This window comes from Phascolarctos cinereus, unplaced genomic scaffold, assembly GCF_003287225.1.
Source record: "Phascolarctos cinereus isolate Bilbo 61053 unplaced genomic scaffold, phaCin_HiC Scaffold_4;HRSCAF=312, whole genome shotgun sequence".
NCBI classification, from domain to species: Eukaryota; Metazoa; Chordata; class Mammalia; order Diprotodontia; family Phascolarctidae; genus Phascolarctos; species Phascolarctos cinereus.
This window is the reverse complement of record NW_027555847.1, coordinates 89,331,352-89,352,763: the sequence shown is the minus strand read 5'-3', so window position 1 is coordinate 89,352,763 and position 21,412 is coordinate 89,331,352. Positions and strand designations below refer to the sequence as shown.

Here is a 21,412-nt window from a genome sequence, read left to right as displayed (position 1 = left end):
TTACCCAGGTGTGGTTACTGCTCATGTTACAGCTTGTTGGAGCTGCAGGTGCCAGGTGGATACCAAAGGTGGATAAGCAGCCCTGGAAAGGGTTCAGCAAGCCCTCACACCAGAAGTTCTAGTCCTCCTTGAACACCCATATACCCCTCCAAGAGAAGTGACTTGCTCATGGTCATAAACCAGTATGGAGCAGAAGCTGATTTCTACTAGATGCTTTACAAATATTGTCTCATTTGAGCCTCACGACAACCTTGGAAAGTAGGTGCCATTGTTATCCCCATCTTACAGTTCAGGAAACTGAGGCATACAAAGGTTAAGTGACTTGCCCAGGGTCACACAACTAGATTTGAACTCATCTTCCTGACTCTAGGCTCAGTGCTCTATATACTACACCACCTTAATGACAAAGGACTGTTTCATATTTGTCTTTGTATTTCCAGCTCAGCACAATTCGTTAAGCTTCATAAATGCCTGTTGAATTGACCAGGTGAGAGGACTGGAAGCCTTGCCATAGGGGTGTTTGGCCTAAAAAAGACTTGGGAGCTAGGAGTAGGGGAGATACATAACTGTACCCAAGTATTTAAAGGACTGTTCTGCTTGGCTGCAAAGGAAAATAAAGGGAAAAAAAGCTAAATATTGAGGGGGGGGCAGCACAGGGAGGAAAAGGGTGGGGGGAGGAAAAGAGAGGCCAATTTCTATTTTATAGCAGAAGGAACTTCTGGCAATGAGAGCTATCCAAAAGTGAAAGGGGCTGCCTCCAGACGTGGTCAGTTCCCTGCCTAACAGGAGTTTTCTAAATAGAAGCAAGAGGACAACTTTTTAGGGATGGTGCAGAGGAAATTCTGAGGTGTATGATCTGAAGTTCCTTCTAGTGCCCATATTCTTTGGGTAAGAACACCATTGTCCTGAAGCATAGGAGCCTTGGACACACAAGGGCACCTCCTTCTGTACACATGGAGGGAAGGTCAGTGCACATGGATGGGTAGCTGTAGAGTGATCAGATACTGGGATTTGTATGTGGTTGGGTGCATCCTCTCTGATTTCAGTTTCCTCCCCTGTAAAATGGGGATGATCTCCACCTTTTCCTCACAGGGCTGTTGTAAGGATGAGTAGAAGAGACTGGATAGGAAATCCTTTGCGCAGTAAGAAGTGTGGGAGAAAGATTGTTATATAGAAGGATTTATAGGAAGGAGAGCTTGATCCTACTGTATCCACTGCTTCACACCCCAAAGTTCTACTCTCTCTGGGAAGGGCAATCGCTAGTGGAATGGAGAGAATCCTGGTAAGGGGAAGGTGAGGCCAAGTATAACCCCCAGCTCCATCTCTGACTATAGATCAGATAGATTAAGCTCTGATTGAAATGTAGCTTCCTGTCTGACATTTGCACAAGATAAAGCTGTGGGCAGACCCGAGGTTCATGATCCTCCTGCAAACAAGTCAGAGCAAGATAGCAGCTATGGGGATCAGCCAGCTCAGCCTTGGCTCCAACACATGCTGAGACCCATTAGGGGATGTTCCGTCAGCCCAGCAAGGACACCAAATCTACCTGTCCCAGTCAGGGAGCCTCACGTAGAGCCTACCTTCTGGATCCTTTAATGATTCCTGGCTGGAGCAGTCTTCCCTTCTCTCCTTTGTGCCTGGGGTTTCCTCCTTAGTAACACAGGGGATAATGATTCCTGCCTCTCATAGCCCCCTCAGGTGTTTTGTGAGGCTCACCCAAATGAGGTCATAAAAGCAGGACTGTTTTGAAAAGAGTAAAAAGCAGGGGGCAGCGAGGTGGCAGCTAGGTGGCAGCTAGGTGGCGTAGTGGATAGAGCACTAGCCCTGGATTCAGGAGGACCTGAGTTCAAATCCAGCCTCAGACACATAACACTAGCTGTGCGACCCTGGGTAAGTCACTTAACCCCATTGCCTAGCAAAAAACAAACAAAAAAAAAGAGTAAAAAGCACCACGCAAATACAGAGATTTATTACAAACATTATTTTTTTTTCTGGTTCAGGCTGGAGACTGGAAGGCATGGCAGGCCATTCTGTAATTAACAGTGCAGCTTGGCTGGACAAATAAGCCCTCTGAGGCAAGAAGAAAGTATCAGGGGGATAGAGAGGGGGAGAAGAGAAAAGGAAAGAAGAAAGTGGAAGAAAGATATGGAAAGAGAAAAGGTACAAGAAGAGAAATCAAGAGGAGGAAGAAGAGAGAATCAAAGAGGAGAAAGGAGAAGAGCAAAAAAGAAAGGAAGAAAGCAGAGCAAGAGAAAAGGAGAAATGGAAAAAGGAGATGAAGGAAAAGTGGGAAAGAAAGAAAAAGAGAAAAAGAAGAGATGCTGAGTAGAGTAGGGAGAGATAGAGAAGAAGATTGGGAGAGAAAAGTGTGGGAAGAGAAAGAAGGAGGGAAAGAATATAAAAAGAGAGAGAGAGAAAGGTGAGGGAGAGAAGAAAAAAGGAAGAAGAGGGAAAGGGGCTTAATGAGAATGAGAGATGGAGAGATGAGAGAGGGAGTCAGACCCACGGAGTTACAGAGGAGATAATAATCATAGCACCTACTTCACAGGGCTGTTAGGAGGCTCAAATGAGATATGTAAAGTACATTACAAACCTTAAAGCACTGAAATGCTGACAATGATGATATTGCTAGCGAGGAGGAAGAGAAGAAGGCTAAAAGAACAAGCAAGGGCCTGAAGAACATTCTTTCCCAGGTCACAGGGAGTAAACAGCAGGTATGGGGTAACAAGTTAAGCAGGGTTATTTAGCCGATCATATTTGTCCTTTCATCCTATTGTTGCAGTTTGGGGTGCTGGGAACCCCAAAACATAAGGGTACAGGGCAGGTCTGCCTGGAAAGAATTCAACCACTCAAGTCTTCTTTCAGTCAGAGTATGGAGGTTTATCATAACACCATTATAGCAGGCCTGATTCCTAGTAAATCTGCAACTTCATGGGGATGAGAATTACACTTATATACAAAAAGGGGGGTGGCGGGAAGGAAGGGTCAATGAAAGGGTCTAGATGGGATTAAGGAGTGGTAAGTAGCCTGGGGTGGGCCAGGTGCTGATAATGAAAGGAGTTAAGTGGGAGAGAGCCACAGTGAAAGGGCTGTTAGTATCTAGGAAGGCTGGGACTGGGCTGTGTGGGAAAGCTCAGGGACCAGGCTGCTTTCAAAGATATGGTCTTTTCCTTTTAGAGGTCCAGGTCCCATCACCCCATCACTACTACTAACCTATTGACTAGATGGTTTTCCTAACATAAACGTCTTTTTCTCCTCTGAGAATTTGCCACAAAAAAATGTGTTGTGTGTATATGTATGTATATTTAACTCTGAGCCCCTTCTCTCCCCCAGAAACACCCCACCTCATTGTTATCTCTCTCTCTCTCTCTCCCTCCCTCCTTGAATGATCCTTCTCAATGCCTATTTCCAATTGCATTCTCAATAAGTATGCCTAGATCAGCAAATGCCTGTGCTTAACACTCTTTATAAGGACAAAATAAACATTTAAAACAAAGAGGAAATGCCCAGAGAAAAAAGGTGTGAGGTTACTATGAGAGAATCCAAGGGAAAGAAACAAAAATATAGAAATATTACCTTGGAGTCTATGGGGAGGAAATGTTTCCCCAGCACTACAAATCTGTCCTAAAATTCCTTGTGTCAATCAGCCCACACAACCTCAACCCAGAGTCCTGGCCACCTTTCTGGTGGTAATGGTCTCTGCCAGAGCTTCTACCCCCCTAGCTCCATGAAGTTTCTTGAAGCCCCCCCCTTCTCCATATGAACATATCTTATCAGGAACCGAGCTTCTCTCCTATCCTGGCTCATACCTAGACTCTCTCAAACTGACTGATTCTTGAACCTTTTGGCTGTCTTTGAAGAGCTACATGGGACATAGCCAATCATTTCTTAGTAAATAGCCAGGTTTCCATTCACTCAAGGAACTTGTTTATACTTCATAAAGGGATTGCCCATTATAGCCAGATTTTTACAGTATTTGGTATTAGCCCCTTATTTTCTGTAATTAGATCCTGGGCTTCTTGGGCTTTGGGGGATTCCTACTCAACTCTCCTGTACAGGGAACAGGGGCTACCAAAGGAGTCTCCTGAGCAGTGAGATGAAGATAGCTTTGGGGATGCTAACTGTGCCCAAAGGACATGCTTCTGAGTCTATGGTTAAGAATACAGTATAACACAGAGCAGGACCAGCCCAATCTCCAGGAAGAAGACCTATCCCAAGACTATTTCACAAAAGCCAATGTCACAGTCACATATTTCTTATTCAGTGTAATACAAAGAAAGGAACATGGGCTTTAATCATCAACAAATATTCTTTCAGTGCTTACTATGTGCCAGGTGTGTGCCAGGTGTCAGAGATACAAATACATTAAGAAATGATCCCTACTCACAAGGAGCATGAAGTCAGAAAGCCAAATCCTATCTCTACTATTTAGCACTGGCCAACTTCTTTTCCCTGTCTGTACCTCAGTTTCCCCATTGTTAAGAGGACACAACTAGACTAGTTGGTCTCTTATACATGATAGGCACTTAATCAATGTTTGATGAACGAATAAGAGAGCTCTATCCTGGACCCTCTTTTCTTCACTCTCTATCCTCTTTTTGGTAACATCATCATCTCTATTCAAATACCTCCCTCATCTCTTACTTGGCCTCCAGTCTTCCATCACCTATTAGACATGTCAATTTAGACATCCTTTGGACATCTCCAACTCAATATGTACAAAACAGAGCTCCTTATCTTTCCCCAAAAACCTACCCCTCTTTACAACTTCCCTATCTGTTGAGGACAGCACCATCCTTCTAATTTCCCGTATCTCAGTGTTGTCTTCAGCTCTTCGCTCTCCTGCACCCCACACATCTGATCAGTCTCCAAGGCCTGTTGTTTCTACTTTCTCAGTGTCTATCAGGTCCATTTCCTTCTCTTTACCTACACAGATACTAGCCTGCTTCAGACCCCCCATCACCTTTCACCTAGACTATTGCAGTAGCCTCTTCATTGGTTGTCTTGCCTCATGTTTCTTTTCACTCCAATCTAGCCTCTATACAACCACCAAACTTTTCTTCCTAGTTAACTAACCAGTAAGAGTGCAGAATGTTAACTCTCTCTCTCCCTCTCTCTCTCTCTCTCTCTCTCTCTCCCCCCCTCCCTCTTCTTTCTCTTCCCTACTCAGTGAACTCCAGTGACTTCCTATCACCTCTAGGAACAAATATAAACTCTTCTGTTTTATATTTTAAGCACTTCACAACCTGATTCCAACCCATCTTTCCAGCCTTGTTAAACATCCCTCCTCTTCACACTCCCCGGGATCGAGGCCACATTGGTCTTTTTACTATTCCTCATACATGATCCTCCATCTCCCTTCTCCATTCCTTTGCATTAGCTGTTCCCCCTGCCAGGCATGCTCTCCCTTCACATCTTCATTTCCTAAGATCCCTAGTATCTTTTTTTTGTGTCATCAGCCCTTTTGGTAATGTGGGAGAAAAAATGGAACCACTATCATTTCATGACATCTTGATGGACTAACAATATGTGAATCCTCCAAACACCAGGCAGCCTAATATTAGAAAGTCCCCAAGTCCTATGAAAGAGCAGGGTAAAGTAAATGGTCTCATGTATTGTTGTGACAACTACTTGCTATCCTTGGATAAGGAACCCTGTTGAAATTATAGAAGTATCTACTAGTCCCTTCCCCTTGTCTCTTGCCCTTTAATAGGGAACATTTTCTTGTTCTGATAATAAATCCTGTTGCTTGCATTCCAGATACTCTTCTTTTCTCTCTTTATCTACCCTTCCCTCTCCTGGGAAATGTTTTATTTTTCTATCCTAAATTGCCATAAAATGCTGCTGGTTTTGATTATGTACTCTAAGCAGGCCTGAAAGGTTATAAAAACCAAGGACCCCATGTTATAACAGGATATAAAAAACCTGTGTACCCCAGGATGCTAGATTTGATGTCAACAAGAACATCTCTAGAATAAAAATCTCTTCACTTTCAGTTTGGCCTCCTATCTCTGACCCACAGTCATCAGACCACTGCTGCTGGGTATGCTTCTCCCAAGGAATCAGGAGAACTCCCTGACAGCAATCTGGTGAAACCTATGGAACTCTTCTCAAAATATTTTAAAATAATTAAAGGAAATGTTAAGTTTCTGTTAGAGGTTAGTGAAAATAAATATGCAATTTTCCCCATTCAGCTCCACAGACTCCCTGAAATCTATCCACAGACCCCTTGAGGTCCATGAACTACAGGTTAAGAACCCATGATCTAGGGGCAGCTAGGTGGCGCAGTGGATACAGCACTGGCCCTGAAGTCAGGAGGACCGGAGTTCAAACCTGGCCTCAGACCAAACACTTACTAGCTATGTGACCCTGGGCAAGTCACTTAACCCCAATTGCCTAAAAAGGAAAAAAAAAAGAAGAAGAACCCATGATCTACCTGAAACCTTTCTTGATTCCCTCCCCAACAGCTAGTTTCAGTCTTGTCCAACTCTCTGTGACCCCATCTGGGTTTATTCTATGTTGACCTGTTGTCCTATCCTCTTTCTATCTGTAGACTGAGAGGTCTGGAAACCACCACTACTGCAACTGATTCAGTCACCCCAAGGCCAGCTGCTGGTTTGCTGGGGCCTGGCCTGCATTGGACTGCACTTCTCTCTCACCCTGGTGTAACAGACCTTTCCCGCTGACCTTCTAAGTTTCTTGGCCTGGAAAATTGTTTCACTCTGTCTTTTTGGGAGTTCTGCCTCTCTAGAATTTGTTTAGAGCCAAAGGTATTTGGAGGGGTTTGGACGAGTGCTCAGGCCAGTCCCTGCATTAACTCCACCATCTGCATACCCATCTCTTATAATAAACAATTTTAAAGAGCAGGAAGGGGAGAGGGTGTGGAAAGTTCTATAAAACTAAGCAACGTATCAAAAAAGCCTAACGTTTTCTGCAGAATTCCACACCCATGATCTCCCAGCTCTTCTAAGAATCAGAAGGCTCCTCATCTCTCTTCTTTGGAGCTAACTTTATTTATTATGATTTTTCAGCATCGTTTCACTTGTTTTGTTGCTCTTTCTTTTCCCATTGGCATAGTCATTGTTTATCTCATTAGCTCTGCTTACTTCACTCTGTATCAGTTCATATAAATTTTTCCATGCTTCTCTGTATTCATCATGTTTACCATTTCTTTTTTTCTTTTTTTTTTTGAAGCAATGGGGTGAAGTGACTTGCCCAGGGTCACACAGCTAGTGTCTGAGGCCAGATTTGAACTCAGGTCTTCCTGAATCCAGGGCCAGTACTCTATCCACTGTGCCACCTAGCTGCCCATGTTTGCCATTTCTTATAGTACAGTAATATTGCATTGCATTCCTATACCACAATATTTTTGGCCATTCTTCAGTAGATGGGCAATGACTTCAAAACCAACATAAATTAACTGTGAAAACCAAAAGAGCTCAGGATGCTCCTTAGCAAACATCCAACTTACTTGCCAAATGGAGAGAAATGGCTTCCAAAGGCAATACCGGGTTAAGAATATTAAATCACTTGTTAAATATTATGAAGGGTATATTTGATTATAAGCAGTATCATCTCATGAATCAGAGGGAAGCAATGAAGAATAGAAACAATTAAAAGAAAGCTTGGCAAGATATACAAGCGAGCAGGCATCAGAAGGGTATTCATGGATGCAAACTGAAAGATGATTACAAACATAAGGAAAAGGGGAAAGACTTGGAAAAAACATTGTGGCAAAATATTTTCTCCATTAAAGATAGTGGAAGCACCACCCTTAGATCCTGACCTCATGGAACTAAAGAGAGTGAAAATAGAAAAAATAATCGAACCAAGTATATACACAGGAGATCCATACTAGAGGTGACGCAATTGTGACAATAATGAGGGACCAACATACGAGTTATCTAAAGAAGAGGAAAATACGAAAGGAGTGGGAAAAAATCTTGGTCCTCATTAATACCCAAAAAAAGTGACCAAGAGAACTTGAATTTCTACCATCATAGTCCATTCTTCCATTTCAACAAAATCTTTATTAGTATTAGGAAAGTATTAGGAAGGAAGAAGTAGGTATTTGTAAGCAGTCTTCAATAATGGACCATACCTTTGCCATTTCACAATTAACTGTAATGCTAAGAAGAATCTCAGAACATAGACATCAGAGATGGGAGAGACCTTAGAACATAGAATGTCATAGCTGGGAAGGACCTTGAGAACACAAGACATAAAATATCAGATCTGGGAGGAACCTTAGAACATAAGACATAGAATTTTAGGACTGGAAGAGGCAATAGAATATAGAATGTGAGGGCTAGAAAGGATCCTTGGAATATATAATATTTCAGAATATCAGAGACAGCTGGGGGCAGCTAGGTGGCACAGTGGATAGAGCACCAGCCCTGGATTCAGGAGGACCTGAGTTCAAATCTGGCCTCAGACAGGTAACACTTACTAGTTGTGTGACCCTGGGCAAGTCACTTAACCCCCATGGCCCAACCAAAAAAAAAACCAGAATATCAGAGACGGGAGCTATGGAATTAAAATACTATACCTGTTATATACCTTCTCAGTTCCTACCCACTCAACAGTGCCTCCAACCTCTATTTTTAAGAACTGACAGCATCATTTTTTCCACATCTCAGACCCAACCAGGATCTTTTAAATTGTTATCTAGAAGCAAAGTGGGATTTAATTGATTATTTATTTTCCCAGGCAGCAACACAAAGAAAAATAAAGCTGTCATGTTTTTTTTCAGGGCAATTATTGATGGTAACGAGGGTCCTGCTTGGGTATTTCCTTGCTCCTCTGATTCACTTTATTGTTCTACCTTTGGGACTCCAGTCCGATTGATATTGATTCATTAATAATTACTCTGTGGGCCCAGTAATTCAACCCATTCTACATCCAGATAACCAGCCTGTTCTGCAGCCCATATTTCTTCATCTTGCCCACAAGGAAATCATAAGAGACTTTATCAAATCTAGTGTTAAATGCAAGTATATTTTATCCAAAGAATCCCCCCTAATCTTTTAATGTAGTGAAACTGTCAGAAAAGAGAATGAAAGTAGCATGACTTGTCCATAAGGAACCTGTACTGGCTCTTAGTGATCACTTTTCCAAGGGCTAAGAAACCAACCTTTAGATAATGCATTTTAAAATTTTGCCCAGAACTAAAATTGAGCTGCCTTCCCTGTAGTTTGAACTCTCCACCTGGCCACTAACCTCCTGTGGGATGAGAATTTGGTCAGGTCCCAAACCCAGCCTCATGCACACCGGTGTAGCTGGTTGCCTTTTGGAATAACTCCACCTCAGCATGGGAGGGGCCTTTCTTATCAGAGGGACTGCTCACCACCTGGCCCTACTTTCTTTCTAGGAAGGCTTGAACCAAAGAGTTAAGCCCCTGCCCTGATGTGCTGCTCATGTACCTTGTGGGATTCCTTAAGCTCCTACACGTGGGTCACATGGAATTTCCAGGGGCCCCAGGTCAAGAATACCACCATCCACATGTAAAGGGTGGGTGAGTTTTGCATCAGAGCCAAGGACCTGGGGAGGCAGAGGGTGGACTGGCCGCACCACTTTTTCTACTGTAAACACCCCAAACTATGGTTTTCAGACTTGGCCGCTGGTTTATCTCCGGCTCTACTTTGTGGCCAGACTTCTAGGAGTAGTCATCCACACTCCTTGACTCTTCTTTACTGCCTACTCTCCACTCATTTCTGACCCTACCCCTCTACCAACGCTGGGTTTTTTTCATTTTTCATTTTTTTAATGTTTTATTTTTTCCCCAATTACCCAACACTGTTCTAAGTTCACCCATGACCTCATAATCCCCCAAACCCATCATCTCTTTTCTGTCCTCGTCCTTTATAGTTTCTTGGCAGCACTGGACAGTATTGATTCACCTCCCCCTTTCTGGATATTCTCTTTTTCATTTTCTCCTGAGACATTGCTTTGTCTTCATTCTGCTCCTTCCTATCTGACTATTCCTTCTCAGACCCCAACGTCCTCCCACCCCGCCCCCATCCATAAGTACGGGCAACCTCTGAGATTCTATCCTTGGCCTTCTCTTTTCTCTCTCTACTCTCTCCCTAGACAACTTCAATTACTTTGTATGCAGGGAAGCTTGACCTTCCCCACCCAGTCACCTCCCCCAACCAAAAAAAAAAAAAGGACACAGACTAACCCTTAACCAGAGGCCCTGACTGAACTCTGACCCTGGCTGTGGACAAAGCTCCCTGCCTACAGTCAAAAACTTAGCCCTGAGCCCAGATGCAAACTAAGCCTTAAAAGGTCCAGAATGAGATCAGCATTGTAAGGAGAACGGCATCTAAGGTGTCGAGCTGGAAAGAAGAGTCAATACATCAAACAGTACTTTTGATCACTGATCCCACACCTCCTGTGGACTCCTGTTGAAAAGCTCTGTACTGGACACTATAAGGAGATTTAGAGAAGGCAGGCCCAAGGGATCAGAGGCAGGGAAGGAATGGCAAAGGCACAGGGGGCTTTCAGGAGGCACAAGAAGAAAGCAAATAGCCCCTGGAAGCCTCAGAAAGCCCAGGTCTCTCAGTTGGATGAGACGCTCATCTTGGCACTAGGGAAACAAGGAGGGGCATGGAGGGAGAAAGGACGGAATGAAGCAGAGGAACAGTATCAGGGTCACATTAAGGAGGGGCTGAGGCAGTCAACACATCTGTCCACTCTGGAGGAACCACTACCAGATCTACTACCACAAACAGCTGCTACCCTCTACTGGCCAATGATCGCCTGTCCAGAAGCCAGCTCCAAAACATGCCCGGGTGTCCACGGACACCCAATCCCACACTCCTCAGAGAAGCTCACAAGCCTTGTCGGCCAAGAATTCAGCCCTAAGGGGCAACTAGGTGGCGTAGTGGATAGAGCACCGGCTCTGGAGTTAGGAGGACCTGAGTTCAAATCCGGCCTCAGACCAAACACTTGACACTTAGTAGGCAAGCTACTTAACCCCAGTTGGCTTACCAAAAAAAAAAAAAAGAGGAATCCAAGAATTCAGCCCTAGGAGGAGGGATGGCCAGTCTAAAAGAGCAGTCTGTAAAAGCGATTCAATTTAATCTTCATGTGGAATGCAACATGGTGGAAGTAAGTGTGGGGAAGGGGTAGATACAGAGTCTAGCGGCAGCACAGAGCTTTTGGCCTTGTGGAGCTCAGTCTTTTAAGAGTCTGTAGGATCAAAGCTCTGTCAAGGAATCGAGGTGCTATGATGGATAGAGTACTGGAAGACCTGAGTTCAAATCCAGCCTCACACGCTCACTAGCTGTGTTACTCTGGGCACGTCACTTAATCTTTGCCTGCCTCAGTTTCCTCATCAGTAAAATGTAGTAATAAAAATACCTTGAAGGCAATCTAGGTGTACTTTTAAAGTGCTTTCAAAGTGCTATATAAATATTAGCTATTACTATTATTATGGAGAATTGGGAGAACTGGAGAACTCTTATTAGGGAGACCTGGATGACCTGTACAAGTCACTTAATCTCCTAGCGCTCAAGGCAAGACACTGAACCAGCCTGAACCAGATTAAAATGTAGTTGGGGAATACTTGACAAAATAAATAAAAATACAATAAAACACAGATAATATTCACGTGTGGTTTTCTAAGTCAATGTGTGATTTAGAAACCCTCTCCCACACCATGCTTTAGGAAACTGTCTAGAAGGTAGAGTCTTCAGTGACCCACCTGTTTCCCTGCCAGCTCCTCTTTGCCTTGTGTGTTCCAAAGCTGTGTTCCAAGCAGCTGTGGCTATGGGGCATCATGCATCTGTAAGCTGGGGCTCAGAACCAAAACTCCAGCTTTGCAGAATTGGTTTGATCTTGTGAACTTCCCCAAAAAAATTTCAGTCTGCACTGGGGGGAAGAAATGTCCTCATCCAAGAGTTCCCAATACCAATGAAATCACCGGTCTATTTCCTATCACACACTTGAAGACAGCCATCAGGTCCTCCCTGAGTCTTCTCCAAGCTAAACATGATGATAACAGATTGTTTTCTCACACTTTAAAGATCTGCAAAGTGCTTTACATGGATTATTTCACTTCATCCTCACAATAGCCCTATGAAGTAGAGATTACAGGTATTATTTTACCGATGAGGAAACTGAGGGCTTGGAGAGTTATAAGTGACTTAGCCAAAGTCACACAGCCTGTCAGTGATGAAGGTGGGTTCTGAATCATGTCTTCCTGACTCCAAGTCTAGCCCGATAATATACAGAACTGCCTCTCGTCACCACTTCCTTCATGATGGCATGATCTCAAGGGCCCTCACCAACCTGGTCACTCTCTTCTGTACACTTCCAGGTTGTCAACGTCTTTTCTAAAATGTGGCACCTGACTATTCACACCTCCTTCTCATTCCATGCTTGGTGATCAGTGATCTGCCCACTTCCCGTTGTCTGGTTTGTCCTAAATTGCACAGCGGTGGCTTTGGTGACAGGACCAAAAGCCCTGAGTTTGACGTCAGAGAAAACTCTAGGTTTTACAGAATGGATTTAATTTGGGGAACTTCTCAACAAAATCTCCCTTTCTCTTATTTTGGCTTAGGGTTTTCCTAAGAATATTAGAATTTGGCTCATCTTCACAAAAAGAAAAGGGCCCTTCACTCAGCAACCACACAAACTAATAAAACATGGACTATAAGACAAATTTTATTTAATAGAAAATGCAAAAGATTCACATCTAAGCCCACAAACTGTCAAAACTCAAATTTCCTCTCCAAAGTCCTGTATCTCCAGGGAGCTCTCCCTGACTTATAGTACTGACCTGGGTGGGCACACCTTGAAATGGGAAGTGACTCCAGTTGCTTAAGAGTCGAGCAATACTCCCCCTGTGAGCCCTACTTCTCCCAAGGAGCTATTCAGTTTTATAGATATATGCTACTACCCTAGAGCATACTCCATCCCTCAAAGGGAAAGCGTTTAGAGGCATCTCCCTTCCCTGAATCTACAAAGTCCACATTAATTCACAGCACTAGTGAAAGAAGAGACATAGGTTTGTGCCTCCCCACTGTGGCTCTCCCTTTGTGGTTCCTTGACACTCTCTCTCTCTCTCTGTCTCTCTCTCTCTCTCTGTCTCTGTCTCTGTCTCTGTCTGTCTCTGTCTCTCTCTCTGTCTCTGTCTCTGTCTCTGTCTCTGTCTGTCTCTGTCTCTCTCTCTCTCTCTCTCTCTCTCTCTCTCTCTCTCTCTCTCTTCTCTCTCTCTCTGTCTCTTTCTCTCAATGCAGGAGCTCCCTCCTTCCTCATCACTGCTGGTTCATGTTCTTACAGTTCCCCTGTCAAGCCAGCAACTCCTCAGCACTCAGCCACTGTCCCTGCTAAACATCCCCAAGGCATGGTTTTCTGGAACACATGGGTCCCTGGTGCCCATGGGTCCTTACAGCACATGGCTCCCTGGAGGGTTAAGGTGGCTATGCAGGCTTCATCCCCTCTCCACCAGAAAACTAAGTTTATGTATCCAAATGGCTTCTATCTGTCCTCTCTAGCTTTCCCATTTAAAGATCGATTCCAATGGTGCAGTCCAAGTGTATAAATTTGCAGAGAATCAGACATCTTCCATGAGGCAACCCAAGAATAGGACAAGAAATTCACATCTTGTCAAGGAAATTTCATACTGTTCTAAGGAGATGCCATCAATGCCAAACTAAAGCCTTTATCATTTGGAAGCAATGAGGATTTTTGTGCTTTTTTATCTGGAGATGTCTTTGCCAGAATTGAGTGCCCTGCAATGAGGGAGGGACCAGAACAATGTCTGAGAATCCCCTCTATACATTAAAATGTGGAACTCTTCCCTTGTGCCCCTGTGGCAGACAGCAGAACTAGGAACATGGGCAGAAGTTACAAGGGAGAAAATTTCAACAAAATATAAGTAACAACTTCCTGATATGAGCACTGACCAAAAGTGGAATAGGCTACCTTGAGAAGTGGTGAGTTCCCTATCATTGGAGGCTTCCAAGTAGAGACTGAATAAGCCACTTTCCCAGAGTATTTTAGAAGGGATTCCTGCTCAGGTAAGGGTTGGATTAGAAACATTCTGAGATTTCTTCGAGCTCTGAGATTTTGTGAAGAAACTATGTCCACACAAAGATTGGAAATTGAGAGGATGCCCATCAATTGGGGAATGGCTGAACAAGTTGTGGTATATGATTGTGACAGAATACTATATAAGAAATGACAAGCAAGATGCTCTCAGAAAAACCTGGAAAGATTTACATGAACTGATGCAGAATGAGGTGAGCAGAACCAGTAGAACATTACATAGAATAACAACAATATTGTATGATGATCAACTGTGAATGACTTAGCTGTTCTCAACGATACAATGACCTATGACAATCCCAAAGGACTTACTTATGATACAAGAATTAATGGAGTATAAATGCAGGTCAAAGCATACTTTTTTAAGCTTTATTTTTCTTGGGGGTTTTTTTGGTCTATGTTTTCATTCACAACATGACTAATAAGGAAATATGTTTTACATGGCTGCACATGTATAACCTATATCAAATTTCTCACCTTGTCAAGGTGGGAAGGGGAGGACAGGAAAGGAGGGAGAAAATTTGGAACTCAAATTTTAAAAAAACAAATGTTAAAAATTGTTTTTACATGTAATTAGAAAAAAATATAATTTTTTTAAAACCACAGTCACATAGTCACCAAACTGGACATTTTGGAATATAAAGTATTAAAGCCCAAGCTGGAGGCAGAGAACCAGCACCTCCTACAGAATTCCCAGAACTGTTTGCTTCTTAGAATAATGTTACAGGTTCAACTCTGGACTTCATGCTCTAGAGGCTGGGGGATCCACAAAACTGAGGTTGTCTCTAGTACCTTTTCCCAATCTTCTCAATTTCCTAGAGGAGCCATCTAAATCAATCACTGGAGACATCTTACTGTCAAAAGCAACTTTACACTCAGCAGGTCAGGAAAAAGTAACAGAAGAAAAGCTATTTCAGAACTTGGATTAAATGCCAAGGAGAAGGCAAGGAAAGAAAACCCCTTGAGAACAATCATAAAACCAGCAGATAGTTACTTTAATAACTGGCTCGGATGGAGGGGAGGTGGGGAGGAAACAAAAGAGGGGGAATACACCATCCACTTATTTTTTTGGAGACAATCAGGGTTAAGTGACTTGCCCAGGGTCACAGAGCTAACTAGTGTCTGAGGTCAGGGTCCTCCTGACTCCAGGGCTGGTGCTCTATCCACTATGCCACCCAGCTGCCCCAACACCATCTACTTTTAAGTTTAGCCTGCATTACTAACATTTTCTTCATCACTTTCTTTCAAGTTTAGTCAATCAGCAAAACAATAAGTCAAGCTCTGATTGGTAGCCTTTGTTGATTCCCAAGATGTAAGTGCTCACACTGAAATGTAAAAATTGGTTCTCCAGAACTAGTATGAGCTTCTGGCTCCAGCCCATCCCTGGATGAATCTCATTTCCCTGTCTCTGGAGAGTTTGGGGAACATGGGTGCACGATGCTACACACACAGTCAGACAGCACCAGTCTGTTGGTGGGTTATGCTTAACTGTTTTTCTTTATTACAAGGGAAAGTTCAGGGGCATGGGGCTTATGGGGAAGTAACTATGATGTAAAAAAAAAAGGCATCAATAAAATATCTTTTAAAGGGACATGAGATGAAAATAAACCAAGCTGAGACAGCAAAACTGTTCCTGTCCCAGGGAGGGTGGTCAAGAACAACTAGAGTAGAAATGAAACAAGAATCTAAGAGCTGGGGCCCAGAGGTGGAGATGAAGCAAAACCCTGCACCTACTAATACCTTATCGGCTTATCAGAGAGAAGCGAGCCATTACTGTTTTTGACCACTGGATTCCCACCCACCAAAACATAGAAGACCCAGGAGCAGCAGAAAGGGAGTGAGGCAAATACCACAAAATGGAAGTGAAAACAACACCAACAACAGAAGAACACTATGTAATTATAATGACTAAGTTTGTCCCCAAAGAAGACATAAGGAAATTCACCTCCCTTACCTCTTTGCAGATGTGGGGGACTATGGGTACAGAATACTGCATTTACTGTCAGACTTAAATGATGTGTTTTGCTGAACTTTATTTTTCTATTTTTTTTTTATTCTTGGGACAAGGGATGACTATGTAAGGCAGGAGGAGGGATATATTTGAAAATGAAGGTGAGAAAAAACAAGAGATATTAATTTTCAAAATATTTTAAAAGAAAAGGAGATAGAGAAATAGACTAGCAAACCCCATGGGTATTCCAGCTTCTGTGCCCTCATACTCCCCTGCCAGCCCAGCATCTGTGGCCCTCATACTCCCCTCACCCTGGTGACTTGACATCCCCCATAAACATACTCATCCCAGCCTCCCCAAGGATACCCCCCGTCAGCCGCCACAAGCATCTCCCTGGTCTAGTGTCCCTCCAGACATCACACATGCCCCTCTTCAGCACCATTCACTCTTCATTCTTGGCCAAGTGAATCCCTGATACCAGACAAATACAAACCTCCTCCCAGCCCCAAGATATTCCCCATGCCCTCTATGCTGCCCCCTACCCTTAGCTCCCAACATCACCCCTCACAGACACAAAGCAGGACACCCTTGAAAACAGCAGCTTTAATGATTCCAAAACATGCCCCAATCTGGGATCAAAGAGGTGGAGTGGAGCCCACAAAGGAGCGGCCCCTTCTCCGTGTCCCCTTGTCCTTGACCTGGGTCAGCACCATCAGAGCCAGCAGCCGAGCAGGGGCCAGACAGACAGACAGACAGACAGTCCATTGGAGGTCAGCTCTGTTAGCACCACCTGCCCTCATCCCCCCAATCATTTGGGCCTGGAGGACAGGGGCAGGAATTGAGGAGGGAGGCAGAATTCTGGAAGGAGGGGGACCAGGGAGACCGCTCGGCCCTTTCACTGGTTACAGTTTCACGGATATTGACAAACATACATGCACACACCCATGTAGCACCAAGTTCCCATCGGGCCCCATCTGAGGGAGATAAAGGGTTGGGGTGGGAGGCCAGGCCCTTCTGCAACCCCCAGTGACTCCTCCAGGGGTCAGTACTCACTCCCCCTCAGCAGCAGGGCAGGGACCAGTGCCCTGGGACCCAGGCACTCTGTCCATCCTGACACTTCAACTCTGGGGAGCAGGGGGAGCACCTAGCGAAGATGAGAAGGAGGATGACTGAGCTGTCCTCTCAGGACCCTCTGTCACCCTCTGCTGTGGTTCCTGGCATCTCTCTGAAAACCCACCTCCTCTTCCAGAAAACTCCCCAAACAACTCCATCCTGCCTGGACCAGGCCTTCACAGCTTAAAGACAGCCTCCCCCTGCCTCCCCACCCCAGACGAGGGGCTCCATGAGGCAAGCGGCTGTCCTGCCCCAACTCAGACCAACATTTGTTATGACTGTACGAAGCTGTTTGCCTGTCTCCTCCACCAGATCGTCAGCTCTTAGGAGCTGCCACTGTCTTTTTGTATCATTCTTGTCCCTCTTTGTATGCCCTGGGCTTAGCATAGCTCCTGGCACATAGTAGGAACTTAATATGAATTGATTGACTCCTCCATCAGAGTGGAGATTCCCCTAAAGCCAGGAAACATCTCCCTCTCAGACCAAGGGCTCCCCAAGGGCAGGGGCTGTGTCTCCCCATTTGAACCAGGGGCTCCCCAAGGGCAGTGGCGAAGCCATCCCCTCAAACCAGGAACTCTCTGAGGGCGGGGGCTGTGTCTCTTCCTTCTAACCAGGGGCTGTCTGAAAGGAGGGACCAAGCCACCCCCTCAGACCAGGGGCTCCCCAAGGGCAGGGGCTATGTCTCCCCCTCTTCAAACTAGGGGCTCCCCAAGGGCAGGAACCAAGCCACTCCCTCAGACCAAGGGCTCCCCAAGGGCAAGAGCTTCAGGGTAGATCATACCTGGGCCTCCATGGGGTAGACATTGTCGTTCACAGTCCTCACGGGAACTGAAGCGGTTGGCATTGCCCTCACAGCCACCAAATACAAAGGGTTGACAGCCCCTGCCTGGGCGGTGATACCATCGTAGGGTGTAATTGGAGCAAGAGCCTTCATCCATTGGCAGAGAGCACAAACCTGGGACAGAGGCCAATGAGAAGTTCAGTGGGGGGGAAATGGGGGGCACCTCTGAGTCAAGGGCTCCAGGCAGATGTAGGGGAGGACAGGGGTCTCACCATCACCAGCAGCCCAAGGCTCCTCAGTAGCGTCACCCTCCACGTCTTCATAATCCTCCATGGAGTACTCATCATCTTCTGGAGGCCCCAGCCCTAGGGAAAGGAGAACCAGGACCCAGACTTTAGGTCCTGGGTTCACCCAGCTCCATCCACCCAGCCCTCTGCACTCACCACCTCCAAGAAGTCTCATTGACTACCCTATCCCTTCTGATCCTTGCATCACCAACATACAGCATCGAGTGGTCCCCCTGTTCCCTCCCTGGACCCAGGCCAGATGTGGCTCTCGGGCTGCTTCCTGAAGATTCACCTTCCTCTTCAGCATGGGAGAGCCTCAGCACAGGTATTGGGTGGGGCCAGGAGCCAGGGCCTGGGGTATCTGCAGAATAACTGGGAAGGGGTCCTAGGAGGGAAGACCACCAAGAATCATGGGCACAGGCACCCAGCCAGCCACTCTTCTACCTTGGACAGAGGGTGGGGCCAGGGGTGCAAAGGTGGATCCACGGTATTTGTGGGGTTTGGGGTCATGGGTCAGAGAGAGGTTAGAGGGGAGAGTCAAGTTCAGAGGGAAGGCTGGGATTAGAGGGGTACAGATGGAGATCAAAGGAGAGGGGTTCCTACAAGTCAAGAATGAGGAGATGAGGGGTGAGTGAGGAAAAAGGATTAAAAGTCAAAAGGAATGGACAGGGCTTAGAAGTGAGAGATGAAGCATGATCCCAGATATGAGGCTTACTTGATCCTGAGGAGATGAACTGACCCCCACAGGCTGAAGAAAACAGAAGGAGAAGGGCACATTCACAACCTGAGTCAGGTATTATTTCCTGCCTCAGACTCTTATCTCCTTCCCTCGACCCCAAATTATACACAGGGAACCCCAGGTCCCTGACATTTGGTGGGAGTGGGGGAGAGGAGGAATGGACCCTTATCACACAACCCTGGGATTCTCTTTTCATCCTCCCCCACTCCTCACCACAATGCTGACTCATCTCTTGTCGGACGAAGCTCCGGATGTCAGATGCCTAGAGGGCCACAGAGGTAATACTTAGCCCACTCCAAGGTGGGAGAGGTCTTGCCCTTCCCCCCTGTTCCATCCTCTTGTCTCCTCCCTCATTCCTCTCCTCCCTATGCCTCTGAAAGTGCCACTCACCGTCATAGATGGCTCCCCCTTCTCTCCTCGGGGGCCCATGGGACCTGGGCTTCCCTGTGAGGGACAGGAATTCAATTCAGGTCACCAAACCCTTGAGTGCCTACTGTATACAGAGCCCTGTGCTGAGCTGGGAGAGGTACTAAGTTAACTAGGTCCCTGCCCTCATGGAGTTTAGCCTTCTAATGGGATGACACTAATGTATACCTATAATACCCAATACAACATAACCAGTGCATTAATTATAAAACAAAGCGCTCTGTAGGATGGAGGGGGAAGGCTGTTGACAAGAGGGGATAAATCAGGGTAGGCTTCCTGGAGAAAGCTGGCTAGAAATTCAGCGATTGTATGGGAGGAAGGAATAGGTCATGAAAGTGTGTAACAGTGACAGGGTGAAGCTAGAGAGAAGGAGACACAGGTGAGACATTCCAGGATATAGAAACCCCAGGACTTGGAAACCATTTGAAAGGGAGAGGGAAGACCCCAAAGTTACAGACGTGAGAAAAAGGATGAAGGTGCCATATGCAGGGAGGAATAGGCTTAGAAGGAAGGACATGATATACCCTCCTGATCCCTGGGGGCCCCAAGAGGCCTGGCAGCCCCAGCTCGCACTGAGAAAGAATGAGATATGAGTCTAGCCCACTCCCACCATGACGTGAGCACTCCCCAGACTTGGGCAAGGCCCCTCCCCAAATGGAGCCACGCCCCCCCGATGTATTATGAATAATAAGTTGACTACCCTCCTCTTCGTCCAAGGAGATGCAGACCAGGGGACCAGTCCAGGCCTTCAAGAGTCCCTGAAACTTTCCCAACATCCCACAACATTCCCTCAGAAGCCCAGACTCACCTGCTCCCCTTGCTCTCCTGGGATTCCAGGGACCCCTCGGGCACCAACCACACTCTCACCAGGGGGACCCCTCTCCCCCTGCATGAGACAATGAAGGGGAGAATGATGAGCCAGAGGCTCCAACATCCCCTTTCTCCCTTTTCTTTTACTGAGAGAAGACCCTGCTAAGGATATGGCTGGTGTGCCTGCAGCGAAAAGCTCCAAGGCTGAGGATAATTCCCGAGGATTAGGGATGCTGCCAAAGACCACAGAGAGGATGGCAGGAGAGTTACTCACCTTTTGCCCCTGAATGCCCTCGGGACCTTTGGGGCCGATGCTGCCTGGAGGTCCAGGGGGTCCAGGAGCTCCATCACTGCCCCGGGGGCCATGGATCCCCCCAACACCAGGAGCCCCCTGGGGAAGAAAGGGGTAATGATGATGAAGATGAAGAATAGCGATTGAAGCACTCAGAGCTGCAGCCTGGGGTAGCAGGTGGAGAACTGACCCCTGGCTCTGGAAGTCCATGATTCAAATCTAGCCTCTAGTACATACTGACTGTGAATGTGGACAAGTCCCTTGATGTCTTGGTGAGCCAGGCACCTCTCTAAGACTGAGGTACATCTTACGGTGGCCGTCTGCACCAACGAAGTTACAAGCCCCCACTAGAGGGTAAGCTCCCTGAGGACAAGGACTGTCTTTTGCCTCCATTTATATCCTCAGTGCTTACCACGATGGTTGGCACATAGTAGATGCTTTGAAAATGTTTGCAGATTGACCGAAGTCCAAATAAAAACAGACTGATATTTACATATCAAGAAGAAGTTTGCAAAAGCCTTCAATGTAAATTATCTCAAAGCTTCACAGCAACCCTGTCCCCATTTTACAGATGAGGAAACTGAGGCTCCAAGGTTATATGCCATGCCCAAATTCCCATAGCTAGTGTCAGAGATGGGATTTGAACCCAGGACTTCCAGACTCCTGCCCAAGTTCAGCACACTATCCATTAGGCCACATTGACAAAGTAATAAAAGCAGACCTTTCTATCACCCTTGACAGTTGACAGTGTGTTTTCCATGTATCATCTTCACCTGATTCTCACCCAGGGACCTTGGGATCCCTGGTGCTATGTTTATTAATCCCCATTTTAAAGAGTAATTAGGCTCAGAAAGGTTGAGGTCAAGGCCAGCTAGAATCCCTCGCACCAGTAATTGGGGAAAAATAAAATATATTTTTTAAATAGAATTCCTTGCACCAGCTTCAGCCTGAAGGTATG

The 21,412-nt window shown here is 45.7% G+C and overlaps 1 protein-coding gene across 1 annotated transcript in view; it reads right to left on the bottom strand.

The window, feature by feature from the left end:
• Nucleotides 1-16,594: 16,594 nt before the first annotated feature.
• COL7A1 (collagen type VII alpha 1 chain) overlaps nucleotides 16,595-21,412 on the bottom strand; it is a 59,760-nt gene continuing 54,942 nt past the window's right edge. Inside the window, 9 exon segments of the mRNA XM_078152403.1 lie at nucleotides 16,595-17,150; nucleotides 17,901-18,074; nucleotides 18,173-18,265; nucleotides 18,480-18,572; nucleotides 18,903-18,935; nucleotides 19,140-19,188; nucleotides 19,317-19,370; nucleotides 20,161-20,238; nucleotides 20,437-20,553. Of these exon segments, the coding sequence (XP_078008529.1) occupies nucleotides 17,125-17,150; nucleotides 17,901-18,074; nucleotides 18,173-18,265; nucleotides 18,480-18,572; nucleotides 18,903-18,935; nucleotides 19,140-19,188; nucleotides 19,317-19,370; nucleotides 20,161-20,238; nucleotides 20,437-20,553 (717 nt within the window). The 3' untranslated portion in view covers nucleotides 16,595-17,124.